This window comes from Centruroides sculpturatus, unplaced genomic scaffold (assembly GCF_000671375.1).
Source record: "Centruroides sculpturatus isolate CEXI.00-Female unplaced genomic scaffold, Cexi_2.0 scaffold75, whole genome shotgun sequence".
Lineage (NCBI taxonomy): Eukaryota > Metazoa > Arthropoda > Arachnida > Scorpiones > Buthidae > Centruroides > Centruroides sculpturatus.
In genome coordinates, this window is record NW_019384342.1 from 536,413 (window position 1) to 553,316 (window position 16,904).

General features: G+C 31.3%; 1 protein-coding gene across 4 annotated transcripts in view; it reads left to right on the top strand.

The window, feature by feature from the left end:
• LOC111634570 (neurogenin-1-like) overlaps positions 1-13,176 on the top strand; it is a 28,962-nt gene extending 15,786 nt beyond the window's left edge. Inside the window, exons 1-2 of one of the 4 annotated variants that reach the window (XM_023379376.1) lie at positions 1,215-1,663; positions 11,864-13,176. In XM_023379376.1, the coding sequence (XP_023235144.1) occupies positions 11,992-12,642 (651 nt within the window). In that variant the 5' untranslated portion in view covers positions 1,215-1,663; positions 11,864-11,991 and the 3' untranslated portion in view covers positions 12,643-13,176. Of the gene's footprint in view, positions 1-1,214; positions 1,664-2,493; positions 2,993-3,014; positions 3,394-11,863 lie in introns of those variants that run through there. The other 3 variants (XM_023379381.1, XM_023379401.1, XM_023379390.1) reach the window with 3 other exon arrangements.
• The last annotated feature ends 3,728 nt before the right edge of the window (positions 13,177-16,904 follow it).

The following is a 16,904-nucleotide window of genomic DNA, read 5'->3' on the forward strand; positions in this document are numbered from 1 at the left end:
TTATACTATTTGCTGTTATCCATTATATACGCCTGTAAATAAATATTAATTAATTAATGACTTCGAAAACTGCCACTTTAAAAGGAAAAAATAAAATAAATGGCTAAATATTTTAGACTTATTTCCATCCCTTTTTTCCCCCTTCGATCTGTGTCTTTGTATCTTGAAATTCTTTGCGATTTATGGTATTTTAACAGAAACAAACGAAAGTCTAATGTCGTGAATCATGTTTATATTTAAAAAGGCTCCATAAGAATATATTGTTAAGTAATTTGCAATAGGAGTTGCACTTGTCATACTCCCACTCCTGTCAAATTCTATTGCGCTTCCTTCAAGAGTTACGTTATTCCAGTTAATTCTTTAAATCGGAAAACATGAATAATTCAGTGTTAAAAAATTCAAAATAAAATTTCTTTAATATATTAAATTTAAAATCGAAGCTGATATTAATCAAATAAGAATTGAAATTAATAAAAAATAAAGTAGAGAAATTAACATTTTGCCATTTTTATCTGCAAGCAAATCTATAAGCAATAAATGTTATTAATATGTATATTGTGTAAATAGAGTATGAGATTTTAATGTCTGGCAGCAAACAACAAAAAAAAATAATTTTTATTCAAAAGTTTTCTTTTTCTGTTACTAGAGGGAGTTGGCAGTCGGTTTTTGAATCGAGCCATGACGTAATGAGGAAGTCAAAATAGGAGTCAGGAAGAGGTCCTTTTTAGGACAGTCGCGGCTTCTGACGTTGTCATTGACAAAAATTTTTCACGGAAATGCAAGTTCTCCCGATTTATCCCTTCCAACTAATTAATCAACCACATAAACCAATTAAAGAGAATGTAAAATACCTTAAAAGTAGGAGTCGAAAAGAGGTTTTTGTTTATTCTTCAATATTTCAACAGCTTAAAGTTTTGCTAAGAAGCGAAAAAATAAACAGAATATTTTTGGAACTGTTTGTATCGTATAAGCCACATTATTTTCTAACGACAGAAAAAAATAAAATAAAAAATAAATAGCCGAGTTGTCAAAATAATTTTCGCAGTTGGTTTTGTGGCTCATTAAACGATTCCAGCGCCATTATCTATCATTGGAGTTCCACTTTCTCTAACATTAAATCAGTTTATTACCCGCGGACGATGTTTGTAATTGTAGACGTGGAATTCGTCAGAACGCGTCTTTCTTCGTATTTGAATTTTCGAATGTAAATAAACTGTTAGAGGTGCATTTTCAGCAGAATGCCCGCGCGTGTAAGTACCTTAATTACGTAATAACGTTGGTAAGTGTCGGAACCGGGCACCCGAAACATGTACGTAGATGGTCGGAGGCCTTCCTGGAAAGGAGAAGCCAGCACCAACAAGTGTGTGCCGGTGCAACAGGTAGCAGGCAGGTAATGCCGAGTCCCCACCCTCTAGTGACGTAGGCACCAACGGTTGGATGGTGCCCGCGTAGTTCGTCGTTAAAAACAGCCGGTCGTCGGTACAAGGATTAAGTAGTCAGGCTGTGCATTCAGTCGGTCGGGACTATGCCGTGAGGTATATATATCTTCGGATACGAAACTGTCCGTGGACATTCGTCAATGGATGACCTGGTCGCGACTTGTGTCTCTATGGATATAACATTTAGGATCTTGGACGGCGACAATAAGGAATAACGTTTGTTGGTGAGTGACGTTTCCGTGCCTTGGGCCCTAGCAGTATCGGACCCGAGCGAAAATTATTTTCTTCTTTCTTTACGACTTTAAAGCAATTATTTAAGTGGATATTCAAATTTATATCCCTTATTATGTCTTGTTTATATTCTTAAATTTTCGGAAATTTCCGATTTTATAACATCTTCTGATCGAGTAAATGATTTAAAACTGTTTCTGTCTTCACCACTACATTAAATTTCGGTTATAGATTATTGTCTTGTGTAATTAAATCTCAATTATTAGACTGTTATTGATAAATGTTATTCAAATTATTTTATATTTACTTGATGAAAATGAGGTACTGTACAAATGTATTTTTGCGCGGTTATCGGCGATAAGGCCTATTTTAAGAAACGATTGCTTGAGTATAGATGTTTATCTGGTCATAAAATAGCCACAAAAAAAAAAAAAACATTTTAAACGTTTTTAGTTTTGTAAGTCGATGTTGAAATTTAAATCGTTAGAAAAACAAGATAGATAATTTATGAATTTTATCAAGTTTTATGGAAGAATTTGAGAAGAAAATGTTTATATTTTGACTGATATTTCCGTAATATTTCTTCTTGCTTATTCTCTACATCTCATTGCTATTTATATAAGTATATATACATATTATTTCGAACTAATTTTTAACATAATAGATTAAATTCATTTGCAATAATTTAATTATTGTAGTGTACTTGACATAATCGAGATGCTTGAACGTAAATACATTCAAACATCATTTTTCTATATATGTAAACAGCTTAATTGAAAATTTTAATTTATCCATAGATTGAAACTCTTGCTTTTCCTGCAAATCGTTATATTTTTCTGTTTTTTAAGTTATAATTTAAGAGCTATTCTAACCGTTCTATATCTAGACTAGTTCTTAAGTCTATATTAGATTACTTTGTCAAGTAAATTATGTCAAATGTCATGATGGCAATGTATTCCTTGCCTGGATTATCTAACCATTTTTCCTAGAAGAATCCCGGGATGGTTTACCATCCGGAAGTGAGAGGAGCAGGAAGCAACATATAGAACGGAAGTGATGTCACGACGTCCTGTTTACACAGGGTGAAACTATTTAAAGTTACGGTAATGAAGAAAGAGAAGTCCTTTTTTCAGAAATCCAATCCTTTCCTGTAAACTAACAATCGATCATTTCTCTTTTACCGCCTCGCTCCAAGGAAAACTAGGCTTATATGTTAATATTATTCAGATGTAGTAATAGTAAATCTATTGTTAATTATCACTACGAACAGTTATATCATCCAGTTAAGTCAGAATGTCATTTATATCCTAAATAATATCCAGGTGAGGTTTGATTTAACATGTATTCTTCCTAGTTGATAAGAGTGTATAATTTAGTCGGTATCGAAGTTCCATCGATGAACTCCAGATGGCACTGTCTACGAGATAACCCTGTATCGATGGATAGGGTTTGGCTGGTTTGAATCCATGTGGATTCTCACTCATTGTAAATCTCCTTGTCCAGGCTTTTATGATGGGTGGAGTATTCTCAACGCTATTCGTAGGTGTGAAAATAAATGTTGCTCGACCGTTTACTTTGATGATAAACTTCGAGATTGGTTTTAATTGTCTTCTCTTTGGAGCGCCGAATAATTAGAACGTGATTCGTTGCAGTTTCAGTTCGTGACTATCTATAAAAATCCTAGATTAAGTTAAACCCTTAGGAAAATTCTCTGTATCGTGAGGTATTGTTCTAAAACGTAGTATGTTTTACATAATAAAATTAAGGTGAATAACTTATATTAATCATTACTTGCAGACTAAGCCCTATTAAAATTTCCCTTTCTTAAATTAAGAGTTATTTATTATAGAACGTGTTAATAATTTAAATATACTTTTTTACAAAGCAGAAAGTATGGTCTTTTTTCGTGAATACAATTAAGTAACAGACTTGTTTTAAGTATTTAAAGACAAATCTTCTTTGCTAAAACACGTAAGAACTAAGTTTTTCGTGAGCCATTTTTTAATAGAATTACTAGTGACGTGCTATTTATTTATTTTAGTTTCGGGTTTAATGAATAACGTATTTGCTTACTGTATTTAGTATACTGTGGTCCTAAACAGAGTTCTTTTAAGATTCATGAGTGCCAAGATGAAGCAATAGATCTACTGTATATGTTAAAGTGCAAAAATAATTTTGGATGCAGGCCTAAAGAATTTATTTTAGTGAAACTTATGTCATTCATAAAGCTCTATTTATTAATAAATGTAGATATTTAGATACGAGTTGAACTTGTTTTTATTTTTATTTTTGACGAGTTCTGACAAATTTTCGCATATTTTAAGAGAAGTTAAAAGTGTGGAAGACCCCGGTTCCACGTAGAAAATATAGAACCATCACTGAAATAGTCTTCATTCTTTTTTTACTTAAAATCTACAACAATCGTATTTACAGAAGACGTAAATAGCCTTAAGTATAAACAAGTAACATTATCTAGAGCTTTCAAAACTCTCTGTTTGAATGATAACGTTAAACCTTTTGTAAGTCAACAGTCGAGTTTATTGCATGAGTCTTCGCTTTGGTTTCCTTTGGGCTTTCTGCTTGTTGCATTATTCATTAATGGATTAAAACTACAAATTTTCCTGTCGGGAGAATCTTAAGTTGTTTACCTTAGGATCTTCTACTGACTGAGATTTTCAAACAGAAGTGGATTCTCTATCCATTTCTGTCTGTTATCATATCAATTGATATCTAGCAGCTATTACGAGACTAGCAAGTCTAGCTAACTGGCTTGATTAATTTGACAACTTACAACATAGTGGCATGCGTGATTTTAACAATTTATAGATTTCAAATTTATTCCTCCGTATATCTAGATGAAGAATTTGAGTCTATATATAGAAAGATATTAAATAAAATAAATTTTAAATACTGTCAAACGAGTTAAATTTAAGCCGTCTTGGTAGGACAACTTCTTTTGTTTAAAAGTTAACGAGACAATTTGTAAGGGATCTAGAAACAAAATTGTTTTGTCAAAATTTTTTTTGTTTTTTTCGACGAAACGGCAAATGGGATATTTTAGGACCGTGTCTTACCTTCACCGACAGCTGAATTCAAGAAGAACCCACTTTCTATACATAGACTCAGACGATTTAGCTTCCTTCTTCCGCAACTTTACGTCATTAATATAGACACGTCACGTGGTCGACGACTGTTGGTTAGCTCCCGTGACGCACCGGAAAGAAATGACAGACAGATCCCATTTGTCAATTCTTCTTCAAAGAATCTCTTTGATGACAGATTTTATGCACGTGTCAAAATTCGATAAGATACGCTTTTCTTTAGTAAGAGAAAATAGAAGTTTCCGGCCAAGTTTGAATCGGAAAGGAAAGTACAATCGACTCACACAACTTTCTAATATAATTGAGCTTTTTAAGAATTTTCGAGACTGAAACAAGACTTAATTACAGTGCTTGCACGATTTTTTTTTTTTTTTTTTTTTGTCATCCATCAAAACTCATCAGTCCTCCAACCCGCCCAAGTATTCTATATTTTTGGTGCTGATAACAGCACCCCTCTCACGACTTTCGATACCTCCCAGAGCTCGGGGGTACATCTTTTAACATTTCCCTCAATTTGGAGTTCATTTTTCTGAAGGGAATCTGTGACATCCGCTGGCGGCATCGCATATCAAAAGCTAGATTGAGATCGCAATGACTCTTCTCACTTAATTGCGGCCAGACTATTACTTAACGCAATGATAGCGGTTGTTAACAGTAGTGTCTCTGCTCTGCTTTCAGACGGAGAAGGGAACTAGCCTCGGGCCATTTTCGCTAGATAAAGACGTTAAATTCATCGATAGGATCACTAAAACGGAAACAAATTGTACAATTGTACCAGCAGAAGTCGGAGAAGAAACCCAAACAACCGTGTTTAGATTATATCTCTGTATAACGTTCATAAGTCTGAAAAGTATACAGAACTATATAGCGGGAGACGTCATTTATTTTCACTTAATGGTAGAGCTCTCTGCACTTCACAGATTTATGTCCAAAGCACTTAGGTAGGTAGAACTTAAAACACAGGTTAGCTATAAAGCGGCCGAACGTAAAGTAATTGCTGAACAACCAGAGGAAATGGTTTGTCTTACGATTAATAATCTTAAAAAAATAGATAATTGTTGCAAATAATATTTTTTAAGTCTTATAATATTCAGAAAAAAACTGAATTTTATAATTTTTATCTCTCTTTATTTATTATTTTTTCTTTAAAACCAGTATCTTTTAGAGATTCGAAGCACATTTTCTAGATAACTTTCTTGTATATTTTTCATTACTGCTTAGTTAAATATGTACAAAATTTTTATATTATTTTAATTTTTATTAAAACTTAATTTTTTAATTAATTTTAATTTGTTGTTTTGTATGAAACTTACTACTTAGCTTCAGTATTCAGCAATTGGAGATTTGATATAAATATTTAAAAACATTTTATAAATAAAATAACTCTCAGTGGCAAGAATTAAATTATGATTAATGCTTAAACTTTTTTTGGTTACATCGAAAAGTTTCTTAAATTATAGTCTTATAGCAAGAATAAATGTAATAAATTTTATAAACTTGTTTTTCGGCTTTTTTGCATGACTGAAGAATTATGCAGTGAAGCCAACCTTTTGCGCTTTTTTGCTCGTAGCTCTTTTTCTTCTTGCCGAATTTAATACAAAGTCATAATTTTCTTTAAAAACTTAATGGGCAATTTAATAGCTCTCTATAAAAACTTTAAATTTAAAAACTTTCGTAGAAACTAGTTTGATTTTGCAGTTTTTCGAACACGGAGAAAACTTGATATTTCTGATCAACATGTTAAAGTTAATATATCATCAGATAGGAACGGGGAAAAAAAACTTATGCAAACTATATATAAAACTTCTAGTTTGTTTCCAAAATAAACTTTCCATCAATGTTTCTAGTCATGCTGCTGATAGGCACAAAGCCAATTCAAAACAAACTTTATCAATAGGCAACAATAAGACGTCCGTTATTGTAAGTTTATACGAGTTCCTATTATATTTGTAAACAAAACTCGAAATATTTGTGTTACTAGTAGACTTTTATTTTAGAATTTTAAAAAACAAAACAAAGTCACGATATAAAGTCATAAATATAAAATAATAATAATTTTTGAAGTAAAAAAAGCGGTTTAATAGTGTATCAATTAAACTCATCGCAGTTTCATTCATTCCAGCAAACGAATAGTAAAAGTTAACGTGATCGGTTTATGAATGACTAATGACATATTTATTTTTTACGATAATTAAAAAATAAAAAAATAAAACTTCAGGCAATTGAGCACAACTAGCGTAGTCGATATATTGAATTCCCCATTTACGTGTCCCAGAAATGTCATGAGAATAAAGATACCAATCTATATTCCCAAAAAGGAAAGTTGAATACATAAAAACAGAAAAAAAAATCCGTTAAAGAAAACAAAGATAAATTTTATTGAAAATTTATAAGAAAGTTCGTAAGAAATTTTAGGAAAAACGAAAATATTTAAACGTAGAAAACGATGTATAATAATAATTATTAGAACATGTCGTTTAGCAACAGCCAATCGGCACCTAAGATGACTAAGTAGGTCATCGAGACCAGACTTTTCTCGATAAATCACTGCCTAGGGTGCACACATAGAGAAGGTGTTTGACAGGACAGCGAAACTTCCTGGTTGGGTGCCAGAGGGAATGAAAAATGCTCAACGAAAGTTCTTTAAAAAGTTTCTCTTTCGTTCCTTCATTTCCCTCTTTATCTGTGTATATAAATGATTGCTTAAAAAGGCTACGGCACGGACTTTCCTCAAAGAATGAAAAATGATCTAAGCTTGAATATTTTAATACTTTCCACGAATTAAAACCTTTTTATCCTCTGTGAGACTGGCATTTTTTATTTATTTTTGTTTTGTTTTCTGTTCTTTCATCTATTATTCGAGCTCAGTAAGAACCTCACTTTCTTTATCATTATAATGACGTTTGAATGAATAGAAGACTTGAAAAATATTTTAAGCACGACCGTGAATCATAAATGCAAATTTGAATCATTGTTAAACGTCAAAAGTAATTTCGAAAATCATCTTAAATATTAATTAATTGTCGAGTACTGGACCAAAAAAAAAAGTCGCGTATATGCATATGTATATCTAAAAGTTTCCTGGTTTAGCGAACGTAAATATTTAAAAACTCGACTCGATATCCGCTATAGAAAAAATTTAACAGCCTAATTTTTATTTTACGTTCGTATTATTCTCGGCACCAAGAAATTTTATGAACAAATATTGTTTTTAAGGCAGTTTTCCAAGAGTTTCCACTGTGTAAATTTGTTTTTTCTCAATAAATCTTTCCAGGGAATAACCTCAAACAAATAAATTCTGTAATTTCTCAAGCAATGAGTAATAAATGCTTAATTATTTACATAAACATCTTACAACCAACATATAAAACATTCTAGGTCAAGATATATAAACAGGATGGAAATTTAATTCACATTTACGCAATTCATAATTATTATTATATAGGAACTAAACATTTTATATTTAATTATATAATGATGAATTATGTATGGTGCTATTTTCAAACAAATCGGCAAAGGTTTGTTTTACGTTTAATTAAATTTATTATGCAAAAGACATGCAAATTTAATATATGTAAATCAAAAGTAAACAGGCAAAATCGTGTTTTCGATTTAGTAACAACTTCCTACTAGTAATATTTTTAAATTATTATTTAAAATTTTTTAAATTTATGATTAATATATCTTATTATGTACTGTACATAGATTCGGGTATTGCAAAGGACTGTTCTTTATTGAAAATTGCATTCTATATAACCATTAACTCTGTAATTTATATTAAACTAGCATATACGCGAGTATAGTCTTGGAATAAATTATTTAGACTCGTATAAAAGCTATAATTTACATTATTATTCGAGTAAATAATAAGTTACGTTTTTATAGCAAGCTATGAATATCTTTTATTCGAATTTGACTTTACGACATTCTTCGAAAAGGTAAAAACATTACGAGACTACCGCTTGGGAGTTTTTTTTATATTTCCTTTTTTATTTTTTTTTTAATTCTTTCTTGGAGGAAAAGGATGAACTGCAGCAGCCCTATGATAAAAGTAGAACTGGTTTCGGTCGGTAAAGATAAAACGAGTGTCTTCGAAGTTTGGGTAGTGTCGTGTCACGTGACCCGAGACAAGCGATGACGGTAAATCTGTCAGGAGGTATTTCTAAGCTGGGAGGTAGATAGCAATATATTATATAAGTCTGATAGATGAAGCGTGTGATAAAGTGCACACACATACATAGCTCTTTCGAAACTGGCCAGTTATTCTATCAATTGAAACTTGTATAAGAAAGCGGAAGTTTGCACAGAGCGCCTCGTTTTACAACAGGAAATGAAATTCTTTATGGCTTTTCTAAAGTTATTTTTTATTCCCTTTCCAAAGGTATTATTTGGTTAAGCGATAATTTATATATTATTTGATAAACATAACGCAGTTTACATTAAAAACATATACATTCTGTAATAATAAATCATTAAAATGTAAAAAAAAAGGACAGGCTACTATTTACATAATGTAAAAATTCCTTTTTTAAATTACTAAATTTTTTTCTTTTGCTGGCCGATGCTGTAATTTGTAATATTTAAAATACAATTCGGCAAAAATTTAAATATATTATGAAAGAATTAAAGATGAGACTGGTAGCAACACGATTCCGGTAAGTAATTCTACAATTATCACATAAATTACTGCAGGCAGAGTCATTTATTTTTCATCAAAAATTTGAATTATGAAACTCGTTTAATATTCCGTGAAGAGGTTATTTTGCTATTTAAAATTTATCATTTTTCAGCCGGTCTATGCGTAAAAATTACGCCGTAGCCGATACTAAGCAATCTATGAATCAAAGAGAAAGAATCATTAATTTTCAATGGCGTTTCTTTTTTTGTCAGCTATAACTCAAAAAATATTAATTGATGATCATTCGACCTTAACGAATTGTAAGGTCAAACTGTTAAAGTTAAATTATCTATCAATTAATATAAGTTATATCCATTATTTTTGCTCTGTGTGCTGTTAACGTAGCGTGTTTCGTAGCCAGTACGGAACATTTAGAAAACTGAACATCCTGAAGCCTTTGCCCTCCTTATTTATCTAATCATAGCTTGTAAAAGTAATTGAAGTCAAAGTCATTATCTAAGAAATTAGATTTATCTCGAACCATTTCTTAACCCGGTAAATACGTGCTGGTTGATAATAGAGTACAGATATCTCCGTCTCTCCGCCCATTCACCTCCATTCAATCGTGAAGATTGCCAACAAACCAGACGAGATTTACTTTATTTAAGCTAGATCAAAGTTCGTAACATTTTGGTCTCGACCCAATAATTTGAATGTTGTCGACAAAGGTGCAGTAAATTTAAGTTTCTAAAAAGAAAGGCAACTTTCCAAATAAACAAGTTTAATTGTACTATAGAAATGCTCGATCATACGTGAAACATCACGCGATAAAGCAAGAAACACTGTTTAATCTCCCGCTGAGGAGCTACGATTCTTGAAATTATGCCTTGTTTTGCAAACAAACAATGTCAACTCTGTCCTCTGAGTACGTGAAAGAATCCGCAACAAACGCACGAAGGAAATATCTTGATGGATATCTTCCTGTTCCAGAAATTCTGTTTTTGATATTCATACTAACGAGTCTCTAACTGCAGAAACCAAAACAACTATTGTGCAACTGTGTCATATGAATAGCACAATGTTCACCATATCCTTCAAACATATATATGTGTGTATACATACTTATATTCGACCTTTACGTTAAACCTGCTCGTCTCTCTACAAAAAGTTTAAATTTTCTTACTTTCTCTTTTCTTAACACGAAGATTTCCAATGTAATCAAAGTAAACCAATAATTTATTCCTCAGGTATCAATTCAAATCATTTTTTTTTTTACTTTAATTTTGCTCTATCAACCACTCCCAAAAGCTTTTTGATGAGTTCTTTCAATCATTTTTTATATATTCTTTGCTTACATCCACTTTCTCTCTCTCTCTCTCTCTTTTTTTTAAATGATTGTACGGGATTGCTTTCTCGAGTTGATTTTAGTTATTAGTGTGCTGCACCCATATGTACCAGTTTTCTCTTTCTTTCTTTCTAGCTTTAGGTGACTCCGAGATTTTTTTTTAAACTCGTCGAACAGGTGCATGTTAAGAAGGGGGAAAGAAGGGAACAGGTAGGGTTGACTTCATTAATTAAATAAGAAGTTAAAGGGTCAGTAATTTTTTATCCAATCGCCCTCACCTCTACATTGGTAAGTGATGTCATTCACCTCTCGGCGCTACCCGCATCTGTCGGGATGAACTAGCTCTGGTCTTTCATTTTTCAGATCTCCCACACATACGTATCAACTCGTACGCACTTTCTCTCTTTATATATTTATTTTTTCTTATAGTAGCACGGTACTATAGGATGAATCGTAGTATACAGTACATCCTCGCATTTCTTAATACACATGTTTCTTGAAAAAATTCTCGTTATTGTTACAAGGATATTTAATTTTAAAGGAACTTTTAGTAAAACACTGTTTATTTTTTTAAAAACATATTAGAAAAAGCGTCAATAAACCCATTCTATAAAGTTGTACAAATTTATTATTATTATCTTTTTTTTTAATTTGCGGAAAATGTTTTGAAACTGGTTTGTCCATAATTATCAATTTTTCTAATATTTTATATCGTTTATTACATTATCTTTCAAATAAACAAGAAAGTATTTAGAGTAGTGAGAGTGAAATTACTTTAAATTGATTTTTTTCGAGAAAATGTCAGTGCAATAACCTAAATTACGTTTGGAAAGGTGATTATAAAAATAAGGTTTTAATACACATATTTGTATTTCTAAATTTATAAAGCTGTAGAGGGAATTAATATGAATAATTAAATTATTTTTATATTTTTCTATTTTAAGTGTAGTCAAAATTCTGCCTTTAAGATAAGGACTGAATTCTATTTATTGAATGATAATTACATATCCGGGTTAAAAAGTTTGTCTTTTTATTTTTGTAAAGCTGTTTATATCTATATATTATAATTTATTGGATATTTATACAACATTTTAAAATTAATGTTTGATTTATTTTTATTTTTTGATAGAATTTTCAACGTTAATTATCAAGAACTTTTGTGAATATATAAGAAGGGAATTGCAACTTCGAATTTTTATCATCCTTCAGAGAAATTGGCTTTCAAGAAATTGATATAGGCGTATCGAGAAGAGAAAAATGGAAATTGACGCGGTGTCTCTTGACAAATTTTTAGGTATTGATTCTGAATCGACTTCGGAATCGACAACGGATTTTTCTCCACCAGCTCCCAAACGCGTACTGGAATCGGTTAAGGAAGAGCCCAATGACAATTCTTCTACTAAGACACTGAGTGGCCCCGAATATAACTTGAGGCCCCGTTCCTTACAAGTGAAATTCGAAACGACCGAAAGGAGAAGAGGATCGACGAAGAGGGAACCGAAACCAAAACAGAAACCGCCTCCTCTGAGCAAGTATCGAAGAAAAACGGCCAACGCCCGAGAAAGAACCAGGATGCAAGAGATCAATCGAGCCTTCGAAAATCTGAGGAACGTAGTTCCGCAATTTCCATGTAAATTGGGAGCCGATAATGGAAAATTGACGAAAATCACTACTTTGAGGCTGGCCGTTAATTATATCGCGGCTCTCACGCAAATCTTAAGGCAAGCGGACGACGACGAAGAAATTCCGGAAGGAGGATCGGAAGCAGATTCTTGTCAATCCTTAGAATCTCTAGAATCCAGTTTAGAACTGGGAGACGATTCCTGCAGTTTGATACCTGACGGTTTCGATCTTATTCTAGAATCTGACGGAGAAAGTATGCAACTCAGCGACGAACAGACTGTTTAATGTTTCCAAGAGTTTAACGAAGGAAATAAAACAAAACAACTAAAGACTCTCTCTACCCGGAATTGTCTGATTCAAATTAGAAATAATCGTTTTAGACATAACTAAAGTAGACGATGCTCTTTGAGCTGAAGTTATGCGCATGGAGGATACCTCTGCGCGTATCTGGCCGCTACTTAAATTCGAAGACAAAGACAGAAAATACTCAAAATGTTGAAATGTGTACAGTGATATTTACCTCATCCAATGAGAATATTAGAATTTTTAAGAAAGAATAAGTTGACAAACTGCTCAAAAATAGGGCTTAAGCCTTTTAGCTATACAGTTCCGTCCTTATTAAATGTCATCGGTGATTTTCCCTAGATGGGAAGTTAATGCTTCGAGCTCACTAGAACCAACGTGTTTCAGGAGTGTTTTATACATAGGAAAATAAAATATTTTATATAAAAATTTATATATAAAAATTCCTTAGTGCCAGTTAAATTTTTTTTTCATATTGTATCTTTTTTTTGTTATATTACATTATTTGTTGCGTAATTTCTGTCATTTGTATTGTCTTTTCTGAAAGAGAATCAAAATATACAGCTTTTTCAAAACGTTTGTCTTTATTTAACACTTTAAAGAAAATAAACTTAGAGTGTAAAAAACAATGACTATTAATTCTTTACAAATGAATAATTTTCATTTTTTCTTTTCAATTATATTTACCTATCACTTCATCTTACAAATTACATGAACTTTTATTTGTAAAGTACTCTACATTTAATTCTTTATAAACTGGAAAAAAATATATACATAAACTTTTTTTGCAAAGATAGAAGCTAATAATCCATTAATAAGACTGCAGAATAAAAATAATTTGATCTAAATGCACTTATAAAGCGTAATTGTACCAAAAATCTATTATCGCAATTTTAGATAAGATAAAGGTATCCATTAAACCAAACCGTTTTTAATAAACTAGTTAAGAAAAAAATTGGGGTATTTAAAAGTCATCGTTTGGCTATCCTATGAACGAATTTACATTCCGACGGCGTCACTTCACTCGAGCAAACACGCGTTTAACGAAGGTAGGAATATGTTGAGTGACAATCATGAAAATGCACCATGTCTCGCTTCGTCTGCATTTACTTAACATATATTAAACTCTTATCTAAGTCGGGGATTTCTTTAAGCTAGCAACACCTCATTAAATCTTTGCATGCTATTTACAGTAATGAGTAAATACATTATGAACATCTATCGCTATATTTTATTTTGTTCTTTATTCAACGGGATATGTTTATGATTTTTTTCTCTATAATTAAATATATTCGTTTAATTATGCGTAAAAATTTTTTAACTCCAAAACTAATTACTGCAATTAAACAATTTTTATACAAATTATCTATAAAAAAATCCATCTTNAAGCCTATTAAAAGTAATAATAAACTGTATAAATTATTGCATTTAATTTAATTTCATAGTCACGTATTTTTGAAATATTAAAAACATTTTTCCCGTATTTATGCGTGAAAATTTTTTAAATGGTTCAATAAATGTTAATTTAAATTAAAATAAAATTCAATAAAACCTGTCTAAAATGGACTCTGGATAAAAAGACAAACCTGCCAAATCGGACGGTGCGATTTCGTTTTACACAGGTTTTATTGTATGCTATTTACAAATAAAACGAATATTATCTTTTATCTCGCCGTATAAAATGAATTTTAACACGTGGATATTTTAGAAATTTAAAAAACTACATTATATCAATATTAATAAATGTGATTTTATTTTCATCTTATTTAATTAAATGCTTTCTCTAATTTTATTGGCATNTGCTGCAGCCTACAGTCAAAGGTCGCGGGTTAACGAGGGTCGAGGCAAAGGTGCTACTGACCTATTTCTTTATTTCCGTAACAAAAATAGAAGAGCCTTTAGTTATTTGTTTAAATATTATGTTGTAAGTGCGTTTAATTAATTATATAATTTACATAATTAACTTCAAAACACGTTTCTGCTCATTTCAATACAAGGACGAGATTTAAGATAAGTATAAAGTATAGTCCAATAGATCAAAATTGAAGAGATTATAACGTGAAAAATTGCATATTTACAATGCTACAAAAGCTCACACAATAGCTATGTTCAAACATTATTCAAAGAATTTTAAAGTAGGATTTAGTGTTCACATATAAAAATGAATAGTAAGGTGCGAATCTGGTTTTTCGCTAGGAAAGTGATAAAATCGCGAGGAAAGGTTAGGAGATAATAGGTTTCTTGGGATAATGCTCGACTTCAACTGCTGATAAAAGTCATATGATTCGAGGAAAAAGTACAAGTAAAAGAGAAAGTAATGTAAATAACAGTGAGGAGAAAATAAAAGGATTAGGCCCACGTTAAAGAAATCATTTTTGATAAGAATCTGATAGAGTAACATTTTGTTTTTATAAACTTACCTCAAAATATTCACTTGAATTTCTTAAGATATTTTCTTAACTATTTTAAACTATTCTGAATTAATTTTTTACTTTTCCTTTATTAATTATGCATCAAATTTTCTTCTTTCTCTTATTGTTTAAATTACAAATAATTTTAATATCGTATTTTGTTACTATTAACATTTTTCTTATAAAGTAATAATTTTTCTCCGGTTATTTATTGGAAATNAATTAATAAATATTTTATGGTGATTAATGTCTTTAAAGCATTGCATAGACATAGGCCTTGTGTGTAAATAAACCTATTTAATCATTTATAACCCATAGACATAATTATACAGTATTCTAATGAACAGTTTAATTAAATACGGTTCTTGTGTTAAAATAACGTCATGTGGAGTTGGGAGTTGTTACGCGTATTTCCGTTTTCCGCTGCTGTGTTTGGAAAATATAAAAAAAATATTAAGTTTGTTAATAAAATGAGACTGGTGAATGACCTTAATTTTATATTATAATAAAGTTTACATCAAAATGCAATAAATTTTTAACATCTAACAGCATTAAAAAACTGAAATATTTTAAGATGTTAGTACTAGGAAAAAATATTTCCGTAAATTCATTGTAAAACTAGATTTTCTCAAAAACATGTTGCATAACGTCGACAGCTAAGATAATTTTATCTCCTTACGAAAAGTTGAATCGATTCATTTTCTAGAGCGTTTTTATTGCTCGACACTCAATTAACCTAATTTTAACACCGAGTAGATATATTGGAAGCGGGGGTTTATTTAGAAATCAAAAAGAGCACTTAAAACAGAACTAAATAGAATGGTAGAAAGGGAAACACCTTCCGTCATTTAAATGTCAAAGGCTCACAATTCGCTAATCTAATCATCTTTCCAACTTAATAGAAAAGATACCGAGAACCTCCTGAGCCTGGGGCGTGCCAAAGGCGACAGCAAAAGACACCTTTATGTCGGGACGGTGACCCTACCTCCGGACTTGGATTTCGCAACGTCAGTTGAGTGAGTCGACCAAACCCGTCTCTTCGATCGGACGTCGAGACAGACGTCGAGGTCAAAGGTGACGCCCGCGTCCATCAGGGAAGGGTGGAGTGGATCGCTTGATAGTGGCCCACACGCGATGATCTGAACTACTTTCCTTGTCTATAGTATGAGTCGTGCCAAACTTCTACTTGGACGAGTCCATCGTACGTGTTATTAAATAGAAAAATCTTTAAAAAGTAGACTATAATTTGTGGATTTTTAAAGTTGTATTTTGAAATATTCAAATCGTGTTTCGATAAATTTAATAGATCTTTAAAAGGAAGCCTCCATTAAATCTTTTAATCGGAAAGTCGTTAAAAGACCAGTGAGTCCCAAAAATTTAATAAAATTTGAATTTTATAGCGACTTAAAAACTTTAATTAATGGGCTAATTATCTAGTAAAGAACTGTCGCTAAGATTGTTTCTCATAAAAAAAAAACAGTTAACGTGTGAAAATTATGTTCCAGAAGTGCGAACGGAGAAGACACAAAATAGTTATTTATTGGTCATTTTAAAACAATTCGTCGTTAAGATAATTTATCGACATCTTAGTTATTATAATGCACATAACTATGTTCATTTTTAAGTGCATACTTAATCACTACAAACGAAAAAAAGTAGTGAATTGCAGAATTATTCAAACAACAATTCGTAATTATTCTTCACGAGTGACTAAATCATTTTTATTTAAATGTTATCTCTATATTTGTTGGTTATATTTTCCGGCGGAAAAGACATAATGCCATAAATGTTATCAAGATGGCGGTGACAAGTGACAAGGTGACAGATGAGTTG